This window comes from Sus scrofa, chromosome 4 (genome assembly GCF_054392235.1).
Source record: "Sus scrofa isolate SSC_HxYL_T2T_F1_AM1 chromosome 4, Sscrofa_HxYL_maternal_Yorkshire_Landrace_v2.0, whole genome shotgun sequence".
NCBI lineage: Eukaryota > Metazoa > Chordata > Mammalia > Artiodactyla > Suidae > Sus > Sus scrofa.
This window is the reverse complement of record NC_139386.1, coordinates 106846217-106862214: the sequence shown is the minus strand read 5'-3', so window position 1 is coordinate 106862214 and position 15998 is coordinate 106846217. Positions and strand designations below refer to the sequence as shown.

At 42.9% G+C, this 15998-nt stretch overlaps 1 protein-coding gene and 1 long non-coding RNA gene across 27 annotated transcripts in view; both read left to right on the top strand.

Moving 5' to 3' along the window:
- The window catches only part of LOC146404163 (uncharacterized), a 35923-nt gene extending 33456 nt beyond the window's left edge, over positions 1–2467 (top strand). For both annotated transcript variants that reach the window (XR_014844336.1, XR_014844335.1), the window contains exon 4: positions 334–2467. This is a non-coding gene — a long non-coding RNA (uncharacterized LOC146404163). The remainder of the gene's footprint in view (positions 1–333) is intronic.
- The window catches only part of HAO2 (hydroxyacid oxidase 2), a 199242-nt gene that overhangs the window by 98325 nt on the left and 84919 nt on the right, over positions 1–15998 (top strand). For 3 of the 25 annotated variants that reach the window (XM_085023414.1, XM_085023433.1, XM_085023415.1), the window contains one exon: positions 12512–12608. The exons of the other annotated variants lie outside the window; for them this stretch is intronic. In XM_085023414.1, coding sequence (XP_084879540.1) covers positions 12557–12608 — 52 coding nt within the window. In that variant the 5' untranslated portion in view covers positions 12512–12556. The remainder of the gene's footprint in view (positions 1–12511; positions 12609–15998) is intronic. 25 annotated transcript variants of the gene reach the window in all.

Below are 15998 nucleotides of genomic sequence, written 5' to 3'. Positions count from 1 at the left end.
TTTTTTCTGATTATAATGGTGATACATGATCCTTTTAGTAAATAACTAATATAGACAAATATAAAAACACAGAAATTGATCCTAATCTAAATCCTTTGGTGAAGTTTGTTGTCTTTTTTCATATTTATATATAAATTTTATTTTACATAGCTAAATTTAGAACATGTCTACAGATTTGTTTGTAGCCAACATTCTTCTAAAATCTAAGCCTGTTTGTCTCTAATTAATGTTCAATAGGCTACAGTTGCAGAGATGTTCTGTTTTTTAAAAAATGAGTCCGTAGTCAAAGGTGTGGAACATTCTCTCTCCCATGTCTTTCTCTTACGCCTTTAGGTAAATGGTTTTCAGCCCTGACTATACACCATCATCAACTGGGGGAACTTTAAAACCATACCAAGACCTGTGCCTCAGCCCAGAAGTCCTGACGTGCAGCCAGAGTAGAGAATCTAGGTTGTGGCCCTCTCCCTGATTGCTGTGTGGTCACTTGAAAAGAGCCTCAGCACTGAGGGCAGTGAACAGATCCCCTGTGTGGGCTCCCCTGGCCCCCCAAAAGGCCCACCTCTCATCATTTGGTGACCAAAGTGGTCCTTAGCAGAAGAGCTTTACCATTCACGGGAAGCAGGTACTTGTAAGGTATTTGAAATCATGACAGAAGTTCCTCTTTCTACAAACTGTCACAGGAACACAGCTGATGCTTGTACTGTGAAGGTCCAGAGATGTTTCTATAGACACATACCATAGTACTAGACCATCCATGGCAGGTTGAATCCGTGGATGCAGAACTGAGGATATAGAGGGTCCACTGCGAAGTTATATGTGGATTTTTGACAGCAAGGGGGCAGTCAGCATCCCGCACCCCTGCATTCTTCAAGGACCATCTACAATGTTTTATGAATAACAAAGCCGAAAAGAAGCCAACTCTACACATGACCAACAGATGGCGCTGTTGGCCAATCCCCTGCCATTTCGGTCTCAGCCAACCATTTTTTCTTTAATATTTAGAGTAGTTGCTGCATTTGTGCATGATTTTGAGATGTTTTATAAACATTTTTTTTATTCTGTATATCTTATAAATGCAAAAGTAATGAGAATATTAAAACTGCTACTGAGAAAAGGGGTATAACTATGACAAAATGAAAGTAGAGATAATTTTTTAAAATGGAAGATGGTGAGAAAATAAATGGGAGGTTGCACATACATATGGAATTAATTTTGAGATAGTAGAAACAATCCCAAAGGGCGAGTGAATCATGAAGCCTGAGAAAAGAGTTGTGCCTACACAATTGACAATAATAAGCAGGAGATGCAGAGACAGATAGAATGAAAAACTTAATAGTATGCACCTAGAGAATTACAGTACTCAGAGCATGCTTTATCTTTACCACCAACCATTCAAGTTCTTTCTTTCCTTCCCTTATCCTCCAGCCGGCCAAAACCAAGCAGTGTCCATTAGGTTGTTTTTAATTCTAGGGAAGGCTTGGGGTGTTTTTCAAGGACTTGAAACTTAGCATGGTAAAAGTAATGTGACTTAAACTTCAGGAGTAAGTCATTGTGATACTGTGATTTATAGGAAGAATATATTCGATCATTCAGATGTTCCTGGCTCACAGCTCCCCAAATCCTTGGAATTTCCTCAGCGATAAGAACAATGGTGTAATATTCTTGTCCTCAGTTTTTGAAGATGCCTCAGGGAAAAGGGTTTTGGGATCCAACCCAAGGGTAGGGGCTGGTTTCCAAGAGAACCAACCATGTTACTAGAGGGTTGTTAGGACTTTCAGTCCCATTCCCCTGACCTCTGGGGAGGGGAGAGGGGCTAGAGATTGAGCAGTTGCCAATGGCCAATGAGTTCATCAGTCATGCCTGTGTAATGAAACTTTCATAAAAACCCAAAAGGCAGGGTTCAGGGAGGTTCTGGGTTAGTGAACATGTGGAGATTTTTGAGAATGGTACTTGGAGAGAGCTTGGCAGTTCCTTGCCCTCTCCCCATGCCTTGCCGTATGTATCTCTTCCACCTGGACGTTTATCTGTATCCTCTATTATAGCCTTTTACTATGAACCAGTGATCTAGTAAATAAAATTCTTCTTTGAGTTCTATGAGCCACTCTAGGAAACTAATTAAACCTGAGGAGGAGGTTGTAAGAACTTGTGATTTACATCTAATCCATCAGAAGTACAGGTAAAAACCTGGGCTTGCAATGGGTGAAGGAAATGGAGGGTGAGTGGAGTTCTCATCGTGGCTCAGCAGTTAACGAACCTGACTGGCATCCATGAGGTTGTGGGTTCGATCCCTGGCCTTGCTCAGTGGGTTAAGGATCTGGCATTGCCGTGAGCTGTGGTGTAGGTTGCAGACATAGCTTGGATCCCACGTTGCTGTGGCTGTGGTGTAGGTCAGCAGCTGTAGCTCTGATTCCCTAGTCTGGGAACCCCTGCCATGGGTGCAGCCCTAAAAAGCAAAAAAGAAAAGAAATGGAGGATGGTCTTTCAGGATTGAGCTTTTCACCTGTGGAATCTGATTCTGTCTCTGGGCAGATGGTGTCAGGGTTGAGTTGACTCCTGGACACCCTGCTAGTGTCCCAGACTTGCTTGTTGGTGTGGGGAACCTTCCATTGGAATTGTGTCTGAAAACCTCAAGAGTCATGGACAGTTCTGTAGTCTTGGAGCCAGTTCAACCTGTACCACTTCACGGTGGCAAAGCAGCCCTATCTGATGCTAAGGAGATCTACTCCCCACACCTGCAGACATGATTGGGAAGATGGGTTAGGTCAATGGATTTAACACAGATTAAACGGGTCCATGTTAGGAAAAGGTACTTGAGAGAATGTATCAGCCACAAGGAGAGTGTTGATACATTCTTGTGCCAGCAAGAATGATTTAAAGCTGTGGAAACCTGACATCTTCTTATTTACTGAAAATGCGTTAGGGAACTTTGAGCTCAAACCCTTTCAGACATTTTGAATTTCTAGTTTATCAGTCAGGAGTCAATCAGAGAAACAGAGCAAATCAAACATAGGTATGGGATTTATTGCAAGGCATTGGCTTAATGTGATGGTGGGGGCTGGCTAGGCAAGTCCCAGGTCCTTAGTGCAGGCGATCAGGAGGGGCAGCTACCAGGCTGACGCTGCAGGGTTTCTTCTTCAGAGAAGCCTCAGCTCCGCCTTTAAGGCCTTTTAGCTGAATAAATCAGGCCCACTGAGATTATCTAAAATAATCTCCCTATGGACTTTAATCACATCTATAAAATACCTTCACAGCAACACCTAGATTAGTGTTTGATTTAATCACTAGGTACTGTAATCCAGCCAAGCTGACATATAAAAACAGCCATCACAAATGTGTTTTGGTACTTATCCTATTCCTGAAGGGAGGAATTCCCCCCTTTAGATGGGGGAGGGGAAGTGTCCCATAGATTCCAGGGACTAGATAATTTATGTAGAAGGCACAGATGTCATTGTCTGGAGGATCCAGTGATATTCATCTTATGTACACATGCTCATCCATTCATTTAGTTACTCAGCAAACTTCAGGTACCTACCCTTTGCCCGTCACTGTAGAAAGTATTGGGAGGAACATGGTCCTTGCCTCAGGGAGGCAAGAGGGAGAGACAGAGACCCTGAGAGCTTTAGGCCCCTGTGGGGACCAAGCAGTGGAAGTTCAGATGGGCCTCTACTCCAGCTGGTGAAGTCAAGGAAGGCTTGCTGGAGGAGGCACATTAAGCGGAGTCTAGACTTAAGGCCTGCATGTAGGGGTGAAGAGAAGGGATGGGAGAAAGGTCATTGCAGTAACGTCCTGGCCCCCAGCCCTTGCTGACCCCACCCCAACCAGATGCTGACCTTGTCAAATGCCATATTAGGGGCAAGCCCAGGGCAGGCTTCACAGACTGTTTCTCTTTACAGTGTTTCCACCTCTCTGTCTCTCAACATTACTATTAATGGTGGCTCCCTGGCCCCTTACCCAAGCCCCCAAGCCTTCACAGAGGTACTGCTCAGCCTCACGTGAGAGTTTGCTCCAGCACTGACAGCTGCTCGTGGTCCAGGTGCTCAGAATGATGGCTTTCTCTTCCCACCTCAGCTGGCCGGTGCATCTGCTTTCCCTGGAAACATCACTCTTCCGGCCCATTTCTCCTTCCCGTTACCCACGTTTATCCTCCTTTCCCTCTTCCTTCAAGTAATCAGTCTTGTGCACTGACCGTCTGTACTATTCATTACCGTGAGTCTCTTCATTTTCTAAATGGATTAAGTAATATCTTTCCTACCTCCCTCTCAAGAAAGTGGGGATAAAATGAGGCACTGTATAAAGCCCTTTAAAACTAGTACTGCCACATGAAAGAAAAGTACAGACTAGGTATCACCATCTTTATCTATCTATCTATCTATCTATCTATCTATCTATCTATCTATCTATCATCTAGTCATCCATTAATCATTCTTAAATTGTATGTCACTTAGGAATAGAGGTCACCTTTGAATCTAGGGTACCTCGCACAGTTTTCTGTATGTAGCAATTGTTCATTAACTGTCTGCTAGAGACAATGATAATGAAATCATGAAGCTTTGAGAGACAGGTAATTGCTAACAGCCACACCAATGGTGCAAGTGTTCCAATTCCCTGCCCCGGGCTAGATGGTTAAGACTCAGCTTATACATCATCTTTGCTAAGAAGGCCTTTCCTGCTCACACACATGTCTGAGTTGAGCACCTTCTCCTGTTACCATAGAATCCTCTTCATACTTTGGTCATTTCTCTTAAGGGGGTGGGATTTGTTTTAAACAGACAGGGGCATACTCTGAGGTGAGGGATTGTGTTCTAATCTTTGCCAGCATGGTTCAGTTTCTGGCATGATGCAGGCATGCCATCAACCATAAAATAATAGCATGATACTCATCCCTGTTAGTTTTTGTTTCAATATTAGCCTCGTGCCAGATAGGCTGCTCTGTAGAGGGAAAAATGCTTAGACACGTGCCTGAAATTTCTTTTGGGTCCTCGTCAAGTGGTTAGAAAATAAAATGGAGTCTGGAGGAAGGGGCTGAGTTCTTGTCCCTGTATATTCCCAGAATTTTACCTGTTTTAAGTTTATCTTGAGCAGATGCTGCTGTGTCCCTCACAGGGCTGAGCACACAAGAGGCTAGGTGGCATCAAGCAGTGACAGCAAAATGCAACCAACACCCAAGGAGCTTCTAAAGGGTGCTATGGAGGAAATTTCATCCTCCCATTTTTCGTTTTTTGTGAAACCTCAGAATGTGTATGCGAGACTATAGCACTATGGACTCTTTAAGGGGAGTCAGGATGTCTGAATTCATTTTTGTATGTCTCAGATCTAATCCAGTATAGGCACTCGATAAATATTTATTGATTTAAATGTCTGCCGAGCATGTATCATCAAGATCATGGCAGGATTCTGGTTTTATTGCCCCTGGTTATGAATCCATCTCTCAACTCGACCATTTCCTGTTGCTGTGAGCTGCCTGGCAATGTGACTCCACAGCACGTACATCTAAGAGTCCAGCCAAGTTATCTTTTAAGACGGTGAGTCAGAAATACAAAGACAAAGGAATCCTGAGTGGCACATTCCAGGGAGGACAGACACAGCAAGGTAACTTGTTTTTAATAGCGGGCTCAGAATTGTGAATTAAAGCATGAGCTCTGCTGTCTTCTGGAATGCATCCGCCAAAAGCCATTGCCATAGGGTTGGTCTGGGTTGATTCAACAACTTTCACATGCTGGCTGGACTACAGGAAGAGTTTGTTGCATTAAGTAATTTATGGGGTGTTAAGAAGTTCCTTAAGCTATTATTAAAAACATGCAAACTCCTCCCTGGTTAGACCTCTAGTAAGTCAAACTTCTAACTAAGCAGAACTGATAGGCCGTCTTTTGATGTTTAATGAGCTCTGCAGCAGATGGGAGATGTGATCGACAGGGCCATGGTGGTGATTTACTGGCCATGAAACAGAATGATGAGAGCCGTCTCCTGAAAAGAGAAAATGTAGCTGAAAGGACAGGTTTCCCGCTTCGCCTTCCTCTCCCACCAGTCCCTTCCCCTTTCTTTCTTGGTGCATGTGGTTTTGATTTCCTCACCCCTGTGCCTCTCAGTCCTGGGATCATTTCCATTCAGGCACACACAGAACACTGCAAACTAATTAGCCTTGGATACAGCCACAGGAAGTCAGGCTGCCAAATCCTCTTTCCCCCACAATTCCTCAACTTTCTCAGCCTGCCTCAGGCCCACGTCCTTGCACTGGGCCTCTCTGTATAAGTTGCCAGTTCTAATTTTGCAATTTCCCTTCACCTTATCAAATATGCCCCAAGCCTGCCAGGGACCGGAGAAGGGAAGGCTTTGGAGTCAGCCTCGTCCCCTGGTCCCTTTCCTCTGGCCCCTTCTCTGCTTTCTCCCCATGATTAGGGAGACTTGTTTGGCTACAGTTTCAGTGTTGACTTGTTAATCTGACCTTGGTTAATGCTTTTTAAAGGAAAGCATTGCCCATCATGCGAAACTCCAGAGAGTTCCCTGCGGGTCTCTTCCACTCCACTTACATCCCCACCTCCCAGGGGCCCTGTACCTCTGACTTTTCTCAAAGGTTAACCCATTTTCCCATGAGCTGTAGGTGTCAACTCTTCCCCAACCAGTTTTGATTGAGAGCCTTTGACATTTCCTGGAATAGGGTGTGAAAGGAAGCTGGAGAGAGGGGTGGGGACTGAGAGATGGAGAGATGATAGCTTGGGCTCTGGGATTCAAGCATGGGAGGCATGGCACACAGGGTCCTCCTAAGAGGCACCCCTTCAGTGGAAGCCCTGAATCAGAGGTGCAAACTGGGAGTTCTCAAGCCGGATCCAAGCCACCAAAACAGAAAATTAGTTGTCCACCTTTGAAATCAGAGATTTCACATAAAAAAATCCAAATTGCTTGCTTCCTAGGGAAAAAATTAGGTATGGTGACACTGGGCCAGTGTTCAAGCCTGCATGACTTTGGTCGGCTGGAGCTGACTTGCTCCTGCACCCTGCAGCTGGAGTGTGGACTCTCCAAGTCACTGTAGTCCCCATTCCCCTCTGTTGTCTTATCAATGTTAGCTACCTGGCTCCCTCAAACATTTGGATTTGCCATTGTTGCTTTAAATGGAGAAAGGGAAATTTAATCTTGGGTCCTAAGAGACTTGGCAGGGCTTTGTGCATGACTTTTCTTCAGTTCCGCAGTCATCTCATCACATCAAAGTACACACCACGTGACACCAGTTGCCTGTGGAGTTCTTGGGCTTCCTTCCCCACTAGACTGTGAGCTCCCTGAGGGAAGGGGTCTCAGTTGCCCTTTCATTGTTATATTCCTAGTGCTCTGCACAGTGCCTAAATGCTCAACATTTCCTTGGCAGATGTTGGTTTGCTTTCTTATTCAGCAAATGTCTATGGAATGCCCCAGGCATTATGCTAGGTATTAAGTGTGATTCTAGGTCATGAGACGTGTCCCTTAATGAGCTCAGAGAGTAGGAAATACACAAGTAGAAAATAAGATATGCATGGACAGTAGAGATTTCAGGAGGCTAAAAAATGTGGTTTTCATAGAGCAAGTTCTAAGGTGAGCTTCTGAGAGGAGGACCTACTAGCACAGGGCCTTATAGTTGAGTATTTGAGCACAGTACTCATTTGTTTTTAACCACATCCTTTGTCTCTCTTTTGCATTATAGGGCTCATCCTCTGGGCTTCAATTTTTATCTATTCAAATCTGCCAGTGACTGAACTATATTAATTTCAAATAGTTATGTAATGGCTTTGTTGCTCTGTGGTGGAAGGCCAGATTGTATGAAAAGCCATGAGCTCTTAGCCCACTCTGTGGTAAGCTTAGCAGAATAAAAATAGATGCATAATAAATATGATAATTGGGGAGGATTATAAAAAATCTCAATAATGATGATAATGAAATAGTATAGGCAGAAGGCTAAAACATTACATGTACAAAGTGTGAAAAGCAAGGCAGAAAAATGATCCTCTCTCCATGAGCTGCAGTGAAAAAGATGTGCAGTGTCACCTAACAGTGGAATGCTGTTGTCTGTTGTCACTGACAGTGGAATATGTGTTGGGTAGCATAGCCCACCCAACCCTTGTGCATCAAGGAACTTCCTCTCTTGGCTTGTCTATGTCCAGTGCTTGGAGTTCCCTTTGCAAAAGGCTTTTTTCATGTAACCACCATTTGCCATTCTGATGAGAATAATATCAGGAACCTTTGCTCAGAGGACCTTGCTCCAGAGAGGCAGAGAAACTGTGGTTTTGCAGGGAGAGGAAGGTAGTTGAGCATCACTTCACAGGACTAAAATATGGCAAAGCAAATAAATTTATGCCTACCAACTTTTCTTTCATAAACATTGGCTAGTACTTGAATTATTTTAACATTGAGATAGACTCAGAGATTTGCTTGACCTTGAGCAATGATCAAATCATGGAGGGTATCATCAGAAAAAAAACTGAAAATAATGGATTAACAACTTAGTGTATACAGCTCATATGGAAATACTCATTTCAGGAGCCTTATAGAGAAACATCTGCAATAGTCATGATCTTTAAGATCTTGGACCTTCTGGGAAAAATATTGAAATAATTTATATATATTATTATTATATAATTTAAATATTTTATGATATATAATACAGTTAAATAGTCTTTTATAAATTATATGACTCATATATACATTAGACATGTTCACTATAAATTGAATTTTTCAATTCCAGAGGTGTTTGAATCTTCATGTTAGACATTTTGTCACCTATAGGAAACATACATGTGGTCACCCACCCCTTCCATGACCATTATATCATAATCTAAGTCATCCCCAAAATAGAGTATTTTTGATGACATGTTTCAGATCACATAATACTCACATAGTACCCACAGGGCATTTCACAATTCACATGCATTGTACGGTATAATCCATGTAACACCCCTGCAAAGAAGATACAATAATTCTTTTTTTTTTTTTTTTTGTCTTTTTGCCATTTCTTGGGCCGCTCCAGTGGCATATGGAGGTTCCCAGGCTAGGGGTCGAATCGGAGCCTGCGCCAGAGCCACAGCAATGAGGGATCCGAGCCGCGTCTGAAACATACACCACAGCTCACAGCAACACCAGATCCCTAACCCACTGAGCAAGGCCAGGGATCGAACCCACAACCTCACGGTTCCTAGTAGGATTCGTTAACCACTGAGCCACGACGGGAACTCCGGAAGATACTGTAATTCTTATTTTAGGATAAGCATACTAAGATTTGGCTATGATGAATGACGATATTAAAGAAAGATAGATCACTGCTAGTTAGTTCTCCAGTCTTAGAGGCAACAGAAACCCAATTATAGAGTGAGAACTCTAAATTTTTAGTCTATACTTGGATTTACACCACAGAATTTCCTTGATAAATCTAACCCCTTTCTCTTCCCAATCTCTCTGCTTGATTTTTGGAAACACGCACTACAAATTCTTTTTGTCTTTCCACTTAACCAGTGTGCCTCTTTTTAAATTTCTCTTCTTTTCCATAAAGCACTATATTGCTGCAGATTACAGCACAACAGCAACACCAGTGTACTCCAACACTGGTGTTCAAGGAGAGCCCTTGCCTAGCCCAAGCTACCCGCCTTCAGCGCTGTCTGGGGAAGAGAGTTCAGCCCCACCCTGGTTAGAGCCACTCAAGCCAACAATCCATATCCAAAGAGGTCTGTGCCTTTGCAAGTTTTAGGCAGAAGGATCCAGATGCAATGTGAGCAACTATGTGGACTTGTCTTCTGGTTTCCAAAGAAGGATCAGGTAGAATAACCAACTTAAAATTAGCTAGAAGGCTCATCTGCAATTGTCCAGGCAACTTGGCAAGTAGATATTCCCCAGCCACACATGACCCTGCCCCCAAGTGTACTTCAGAATAAGATAAGATTTAGGTAGCTCCCGACCACAGCATCCATGAGAGGGTGCCTTAGACAAGTTGCTGAGAAGGGCATAAAATTGACACACAATTTACTTTGAAACATATCATTCTAAGAATAGATGTGAGCATCAGAGAATATCTCTATCTCTCCTTCCGTCTGTCCCTATCATTCTCTTTGCCTCTCTTCAGTGTAACTAATTTTGAAAAGACATCAACCCTTAAAGAGACTAACCAGTTTTTGCCCAGGTACTTGAGATGGGGTACCTTCACAGCTTATCAGTGGTTTCACTGGTATTCCACCACCAGACCAAATGAAAAACCAGGGGAATACAGTTGTTAAGACATCATAATCCTAAGAAAGTACACATTAAAACTACCTAGCTGCTGGAACCTAATATATGGCACAAATGAACCTTTCCACAGAAAAGAAAATCATGGACTTGGAGAATCGACTTGTGGTTGCCAAGGGGGAGGGGGAGGGAGTGGGATGGATGTGGTGCTTGGGGTTAATAGAGGCAGACTCTTGCCTTTGGAATGGATTAGCAATGAGATCCTGCTGTGTGGCACTGGGAACTATGTCTGGTCACTTATGATGGAGCATGATAATGTGCAAAAAAAGAATGTATACATTTATGTGTAACTGGGTCACCATGCTGTTTAGTAGAAAATTGACAGAACACTGTAAACCAGCTATAATGGAAAAAAATAAAAATCATTACATATTAAAAAAAAACTACCTAACTGGACTTTTTAATCAGGAGCTTAAATTTTGAAGTAGGCTAGATCTACATGGATCAAGCTGAGCCGCAACCCAATGATATTTGATCTGTATGTAACCTATATAAAGTTCCCGATTTTTTGTAGATAACTTGGGGGCTGCATTTATCCAGTGAAGGTGGAAATTGGATCTACTTGTCTGAAATCCTGCAAATCCTAGGAATGACTTTCCAAGGTGTATCTAATTCCTTCTATGGTCATGGTGTGGGAATAATAGTGTCTCTTTTTAAGGAGGCATGTCGATTACTAGAAGATGTTTCTCTGTGTTCTCCCTAAACTGTGTTCTCCCAGTCTCCCCAGAGAACCATGAAATCTGTTTGTTTCTTATATTATCAGAGAATTATCACGCATGAGGCAGGAACTTTGTGTTCCACACCTTCTTGCAGTTACCAATTCACTATTAACATTTAAAAAGTGAATAACTGGAGTGCACATTTCCACAACACTATCCACTTCAGTAACTGTTTTACTTTCTAGAGACTTGTTTTTTTCTGTGACAAATGACGAGCTGAGCTGCAGATTTGGACACTAGTTCAGCAAATCTGGGTAACATTTGACTAAATAGACTAGACCAGGAAACTCCTGGGTAGCAGGACACGAACTCAAGGAGAATTGTTAACAGTTTATTATTAAATAGAAAAAACCTTTCCTTACTGGAGTTAGCAATCATCAATAAAACAACTGTAGAGTATTGGCCTAGAACAACTACTTCCTTCTGTCTGTTGTCTATATTTTATGTGGTTATACGCTAACAATAATAATAATGCCCTCTGTTGTTGAGAAGCAAAATCCCACACAGTATATATAGGATATTCCTACCTCAAAATTTCCTAAACTGTTTACTCTAATACAAGTTTTTAAAAATTAGATGGGTAACGTTTTAGTTCAGTTTATTTTGTAGTAGAGCAGACAACCCTCTTTATGGATGCTCTCATCCTTGTCATCATCACCATCATTATCCTCAAAGGTTCATCTTTGAGCTTTTAAAACCTAGGCTATAATTAATTGGTCTAGCTGGCTGCTGAGGGTAACATTGAGTATAAGTAATTAACTTACTCAGCACTTTTAATATTTCAGCCCTTTTAAGATTCAAGGTTGCTGGTAGAGGCATATTTTTTTCATGTAGCAATTATATATTGAGTGTGTACTTTGTGCCAGCAATGAGCTAGATGTTGGAATACAGTAATAAATAAAGCAGACATGGTCACTGCCTTCATTACATTCTAGTTTAGGGAGTGGGAGGGATCAGGAGCTTGGGGTTATCAGACACAACTTAGAATAGATTTACAAGGAGATCCTGCTGAGTAGCATTGAGAACTATGTCTAGATACTCATATTGCAACAGAACAAAGGGTGGGGGAAAAATGTATACATGTAAGGATAACTTGATCCCCTTGCTGTACAGTGGAAAAAAATTAAAATAAAAAAACAAGCCATCAAATAAATAACATAATTGTTGAATTATGTTGTCTATCCCTTCATTTCCCTTGAATCAGAATTCCAGAAAGACTCCTATCTTTGTGCATTGCATTGCAGACATCAATCAGGCAATGGTCAGATGTTTACTTACTGTAAAGCGTTCTCTCTTCACATGTTCCTGTAGTATTAATGTCATAAGTACAAAACCCTAAACTTAGCATGGCAGGCGAGAAGGGAGAGCACAGCTGGTGTTTTGTTGTGTTGGTCACTGATGGACAAATCATGTACTTTTAACAAAGCACTTGCTTTCTCCAGGATTCAGTTGTCCTGTTTATAAAACTAACTCTTTTACAACTCTTCTAGAACGAGACAACAATACAAACGATGATGTCATATGTCATTACAGTCACATTTCTCGTATGTAAATAGGGAAAGGGGCAGGAAACTCTGGCCTGACCACCAAGGTACCCATGGATGAAGACTACACTCCTTTGGGGTGACAGCCCTTACGAGACCATCGGGAAGGGTGAGTTCTGGTTCTAAGAGTCAGCTCTGTAAACTTGGGCAAGTCCATGAATTATTCAGTCTTGATTTGCTCTAAAATGAAGGGAAATAGAAGAGGTTTCACACTATTTTTAGCAAGGAATTTTTCTTTGATAAATTTTACACAAAATCTATAAGAAAGAAAAAATAGTTGCAGACACAGTGTGGAAGAGTTTATAGGAAAGTGGGGATAAGTGAATGAGTAGAAGGAGGTGGATCCTTGACAGCCTAGCCTGTCTTACTTCATTCCCTGTGATGACTGCCAAAAATACCTCTTTGGAACTCCTTGGGCGCCATGATGCACAATTTGGGAAGCCGTGAGTTCCTTCCTTGCTAAGACCATGGGGTTTGATAGAGGCAGACCTCTTAAAGATGCAGAGTGGAATAGTGCCATCACCAACTCAAGTCAGCTGGCTCCCAGTCATCAGAGCAAGACCGGGGAGATAGCAAGTCAACGAGCAACGAAACCTATTCAAGTGACAGGAGCCTCCCCATTCCAGCCCCAGCCCTGCACCCATTGTGGACAAAACATCAAGTCACGCCGCTAGGTGGAGCCAAGATCTTAGCAGAAGGAAGAGTGTCAGGTGCTCTGGAAACCTGTGCATACCTTGCCTGAGAAGCGTGTTCCTTGGGAGATTAAAAAGGAAAAAAGGGCGTTCCCATTGTGGCTCAACAGAAATGAATCTGACTAGCATCCCTGGTGTTAAAGATCCATCTGGCGTTGCTGTGAACTGTGGGGTAGGTCTCAGGCGCAGCTTGGACCCCACGTTGCTGTGGCCGTGGTGTAGACCGGCAGCTGCCGCTCCAATTTGACCCCGAGCCTGGGAACCTCCATATGTTACGGGTACGGCCCTAAAGAGACAAAAAATTGAAAAAAAGAAAAAGAAAAAGGCAAAAAGGATAGAGTGACATTGTGGGAGATAACATGTTTATATTGGTCTCTGCCTGAAGAGAGCACTTGAACTGAGAGATCATTTCTCTAGTCCATGTAAGCCCTTTGTCAAAAGGTAAAATAAGGAGTTCCCTTGTGGCACAGTGGGTTAAGGACCTGGCATTATCACTGCAGTGGCCTGGGTCACTGCTGTGGCATGGGTTCTATCCCTGCCCATGCTGTGGGTACAGCCAAAGTATTTTTAAATAAAAAGCCTAAGTATTTAAGTCACTGATTGGTCTCCAGTAAATCCATAGAGTTCTTGGAGGTCCCATTCAGATTCTGGTTTAATAGGAACATTACTCCACAGGAAGAGTGTGTAAACCAAGGTGCAAGCAGCCTTGAGATCTTCAAATACAGCCATCTCAAAGTGGTTTTCTAACCTCGGCTTAGATACCTCTACCGATACACCTATGAACACTTGAAGTAGCCCATTGCCATTCTGCCACATATCTTTATCATAAAATTCTTCCTTTATATTGAGCCAAAATGTGGTCCCCTATAGGTTCTTTTATTTCTCATTCGGGTCCTTAAAGTTGCAGGGCATGAGCCTAATCATCATGGGAATCCTTCAAGTATTTGAAAAGAGCTCCATGTTTCTTGGGTGTCTCCAGTTTTCCAAACCAAATCCTCTTCTTTATTGCTTATTCCCTGAAATAGACTGTCATCTTTTCACTGTAACACTAACATCATCATTCTGTCTACCAACTGATGTAGCATAGAAAGGGATTTTGATCTTAGATAAACAGCTGTAGAGGTGGTTCCAGCATCATCTTATAAGAGCAGTTTAAAGCGACTGGGATGCCCAAGACATGGAGGCCCCATGAAAGCTAACGGCAGAGAGTGTGGGAAATGGAACTGGGAAAGGTGGACCAGGCCAGGTTGGGAAAGGTCATGTATTCCTCCTCCTCATCTGTCTGTCACCCATCCGTCTCTACTTTATTCAGCCAACAAATATCTCCTGAGCAGTCAGCACTGTAATAAGCCCTGGGAAGAATGTAGCGAGCAAAACGGACATAGTCCTTACCCTTAAGCATTCTAGACATTCATTGGAAAAATCATATAAATATAAAGTGGAAGTGAGTTATAGGAAGTTAGTGTAGGCACCTCTGCAGAATGCAGATAACATAGCAGGTGCCTGATCAAGTTGGAGAAGAGATGGTTAGGGAATGCTTCCCTGGAGAAAGAACTTTTTTTTTTTTTTTTTTTTTTTTTTGATGGCTGCTGCAAGGTTGAACTAAGAAAAGCGCAGAGAAAAACAGATATGTGGGATGCCTTTGTTTTCTATGGTAAAAAATGCATTCAATCTTTATTATTATGGGTAATACAAAGAAGGCAAAATCCAAGGTGTCCATGCAAAGCTTCTCAGTGCCTTGGAAGAAGGTCCAGCTCCCTCCTGCACAGTGTGTTATACAGAAACTTGTGCCAGGCACTGTTCTATGTGCTTTATGTAATTTAATTACTTCATTTAATTACTTTTTACAGTGATCCAAGAGGTAGATGTTACTGCTGCTTCCATTTTCTAGAGGGAAACACATATTCAGATTGTTTAGGTACATCCACCATCATAAGGCCAAAGAAAGAAGCAAAGCCAAGGTCACTCTCCACGCACTACACAGAGCTGCCTTCCCACCCAAGTGTTTCTTTCCTTAAGGGGGATGGACGACTGCCATTCTGGGTTTGTGGATGAGGAATACAGGTGCTGCCAGTGGAAGAAGAGTGGTGAAAATGGCACATGCTACAGGAAGAGAAGCAGAGGAGACCCCACCTACCCCCAGGTCCCTGGTCTCAGTTTTTCCGTTCCTGTGCATCCAGCCACAAGGCTTATTCTGCTCTGTGGCAGATGTTCAGAGTCTAGGTGCTGGAGACACCTTGGCCACTAACAAGTCCTCCTGCACAAACTGCTGGGAAGGAGGAGCACTGGGGGAGCATTGCCTTCCTTTAATGGGTCCTGGAAAGCCCAGGGGAGAGAAGAGGTACACCGCCCTACAAGAACACAGTTTTATCCCCGCTGACCCTGCAACCAGCCTCATCCCCCAGCACACCCACCTTCAGCCAGGATTTAACCTTCTTCCTCCTCATGTTTTATTGAGTCTTTAGAAGATGTCTTCTTCCCATTTTATGTGGATACTTTTTAAGTACTGAAAGGAAACATAGCATCTTGGATTCTAAAAAGCTCACAGGACACTGTTTCTCTGCCTTTGGTCCTCCTGCAGTTGGGACAGCAAGCTTCCAGCCCTTCTCCACTGCTAGCCAGGGTTTCCTAAGCTTTGTTCTCCTTCTCAGCCCTAATTCCCTCTTCTGGCTCCTGCCATCTCTTTCTCTCCTTCCCACCCCAACAAAATATGCCAGGCCTATCCTTGTGCCCTCAGAACATCAGAACATCAGCTCTGAGTTGTATCCCAGCCAGGTCAGAGTCAGTACCATGCCGAGTCAGCCCAA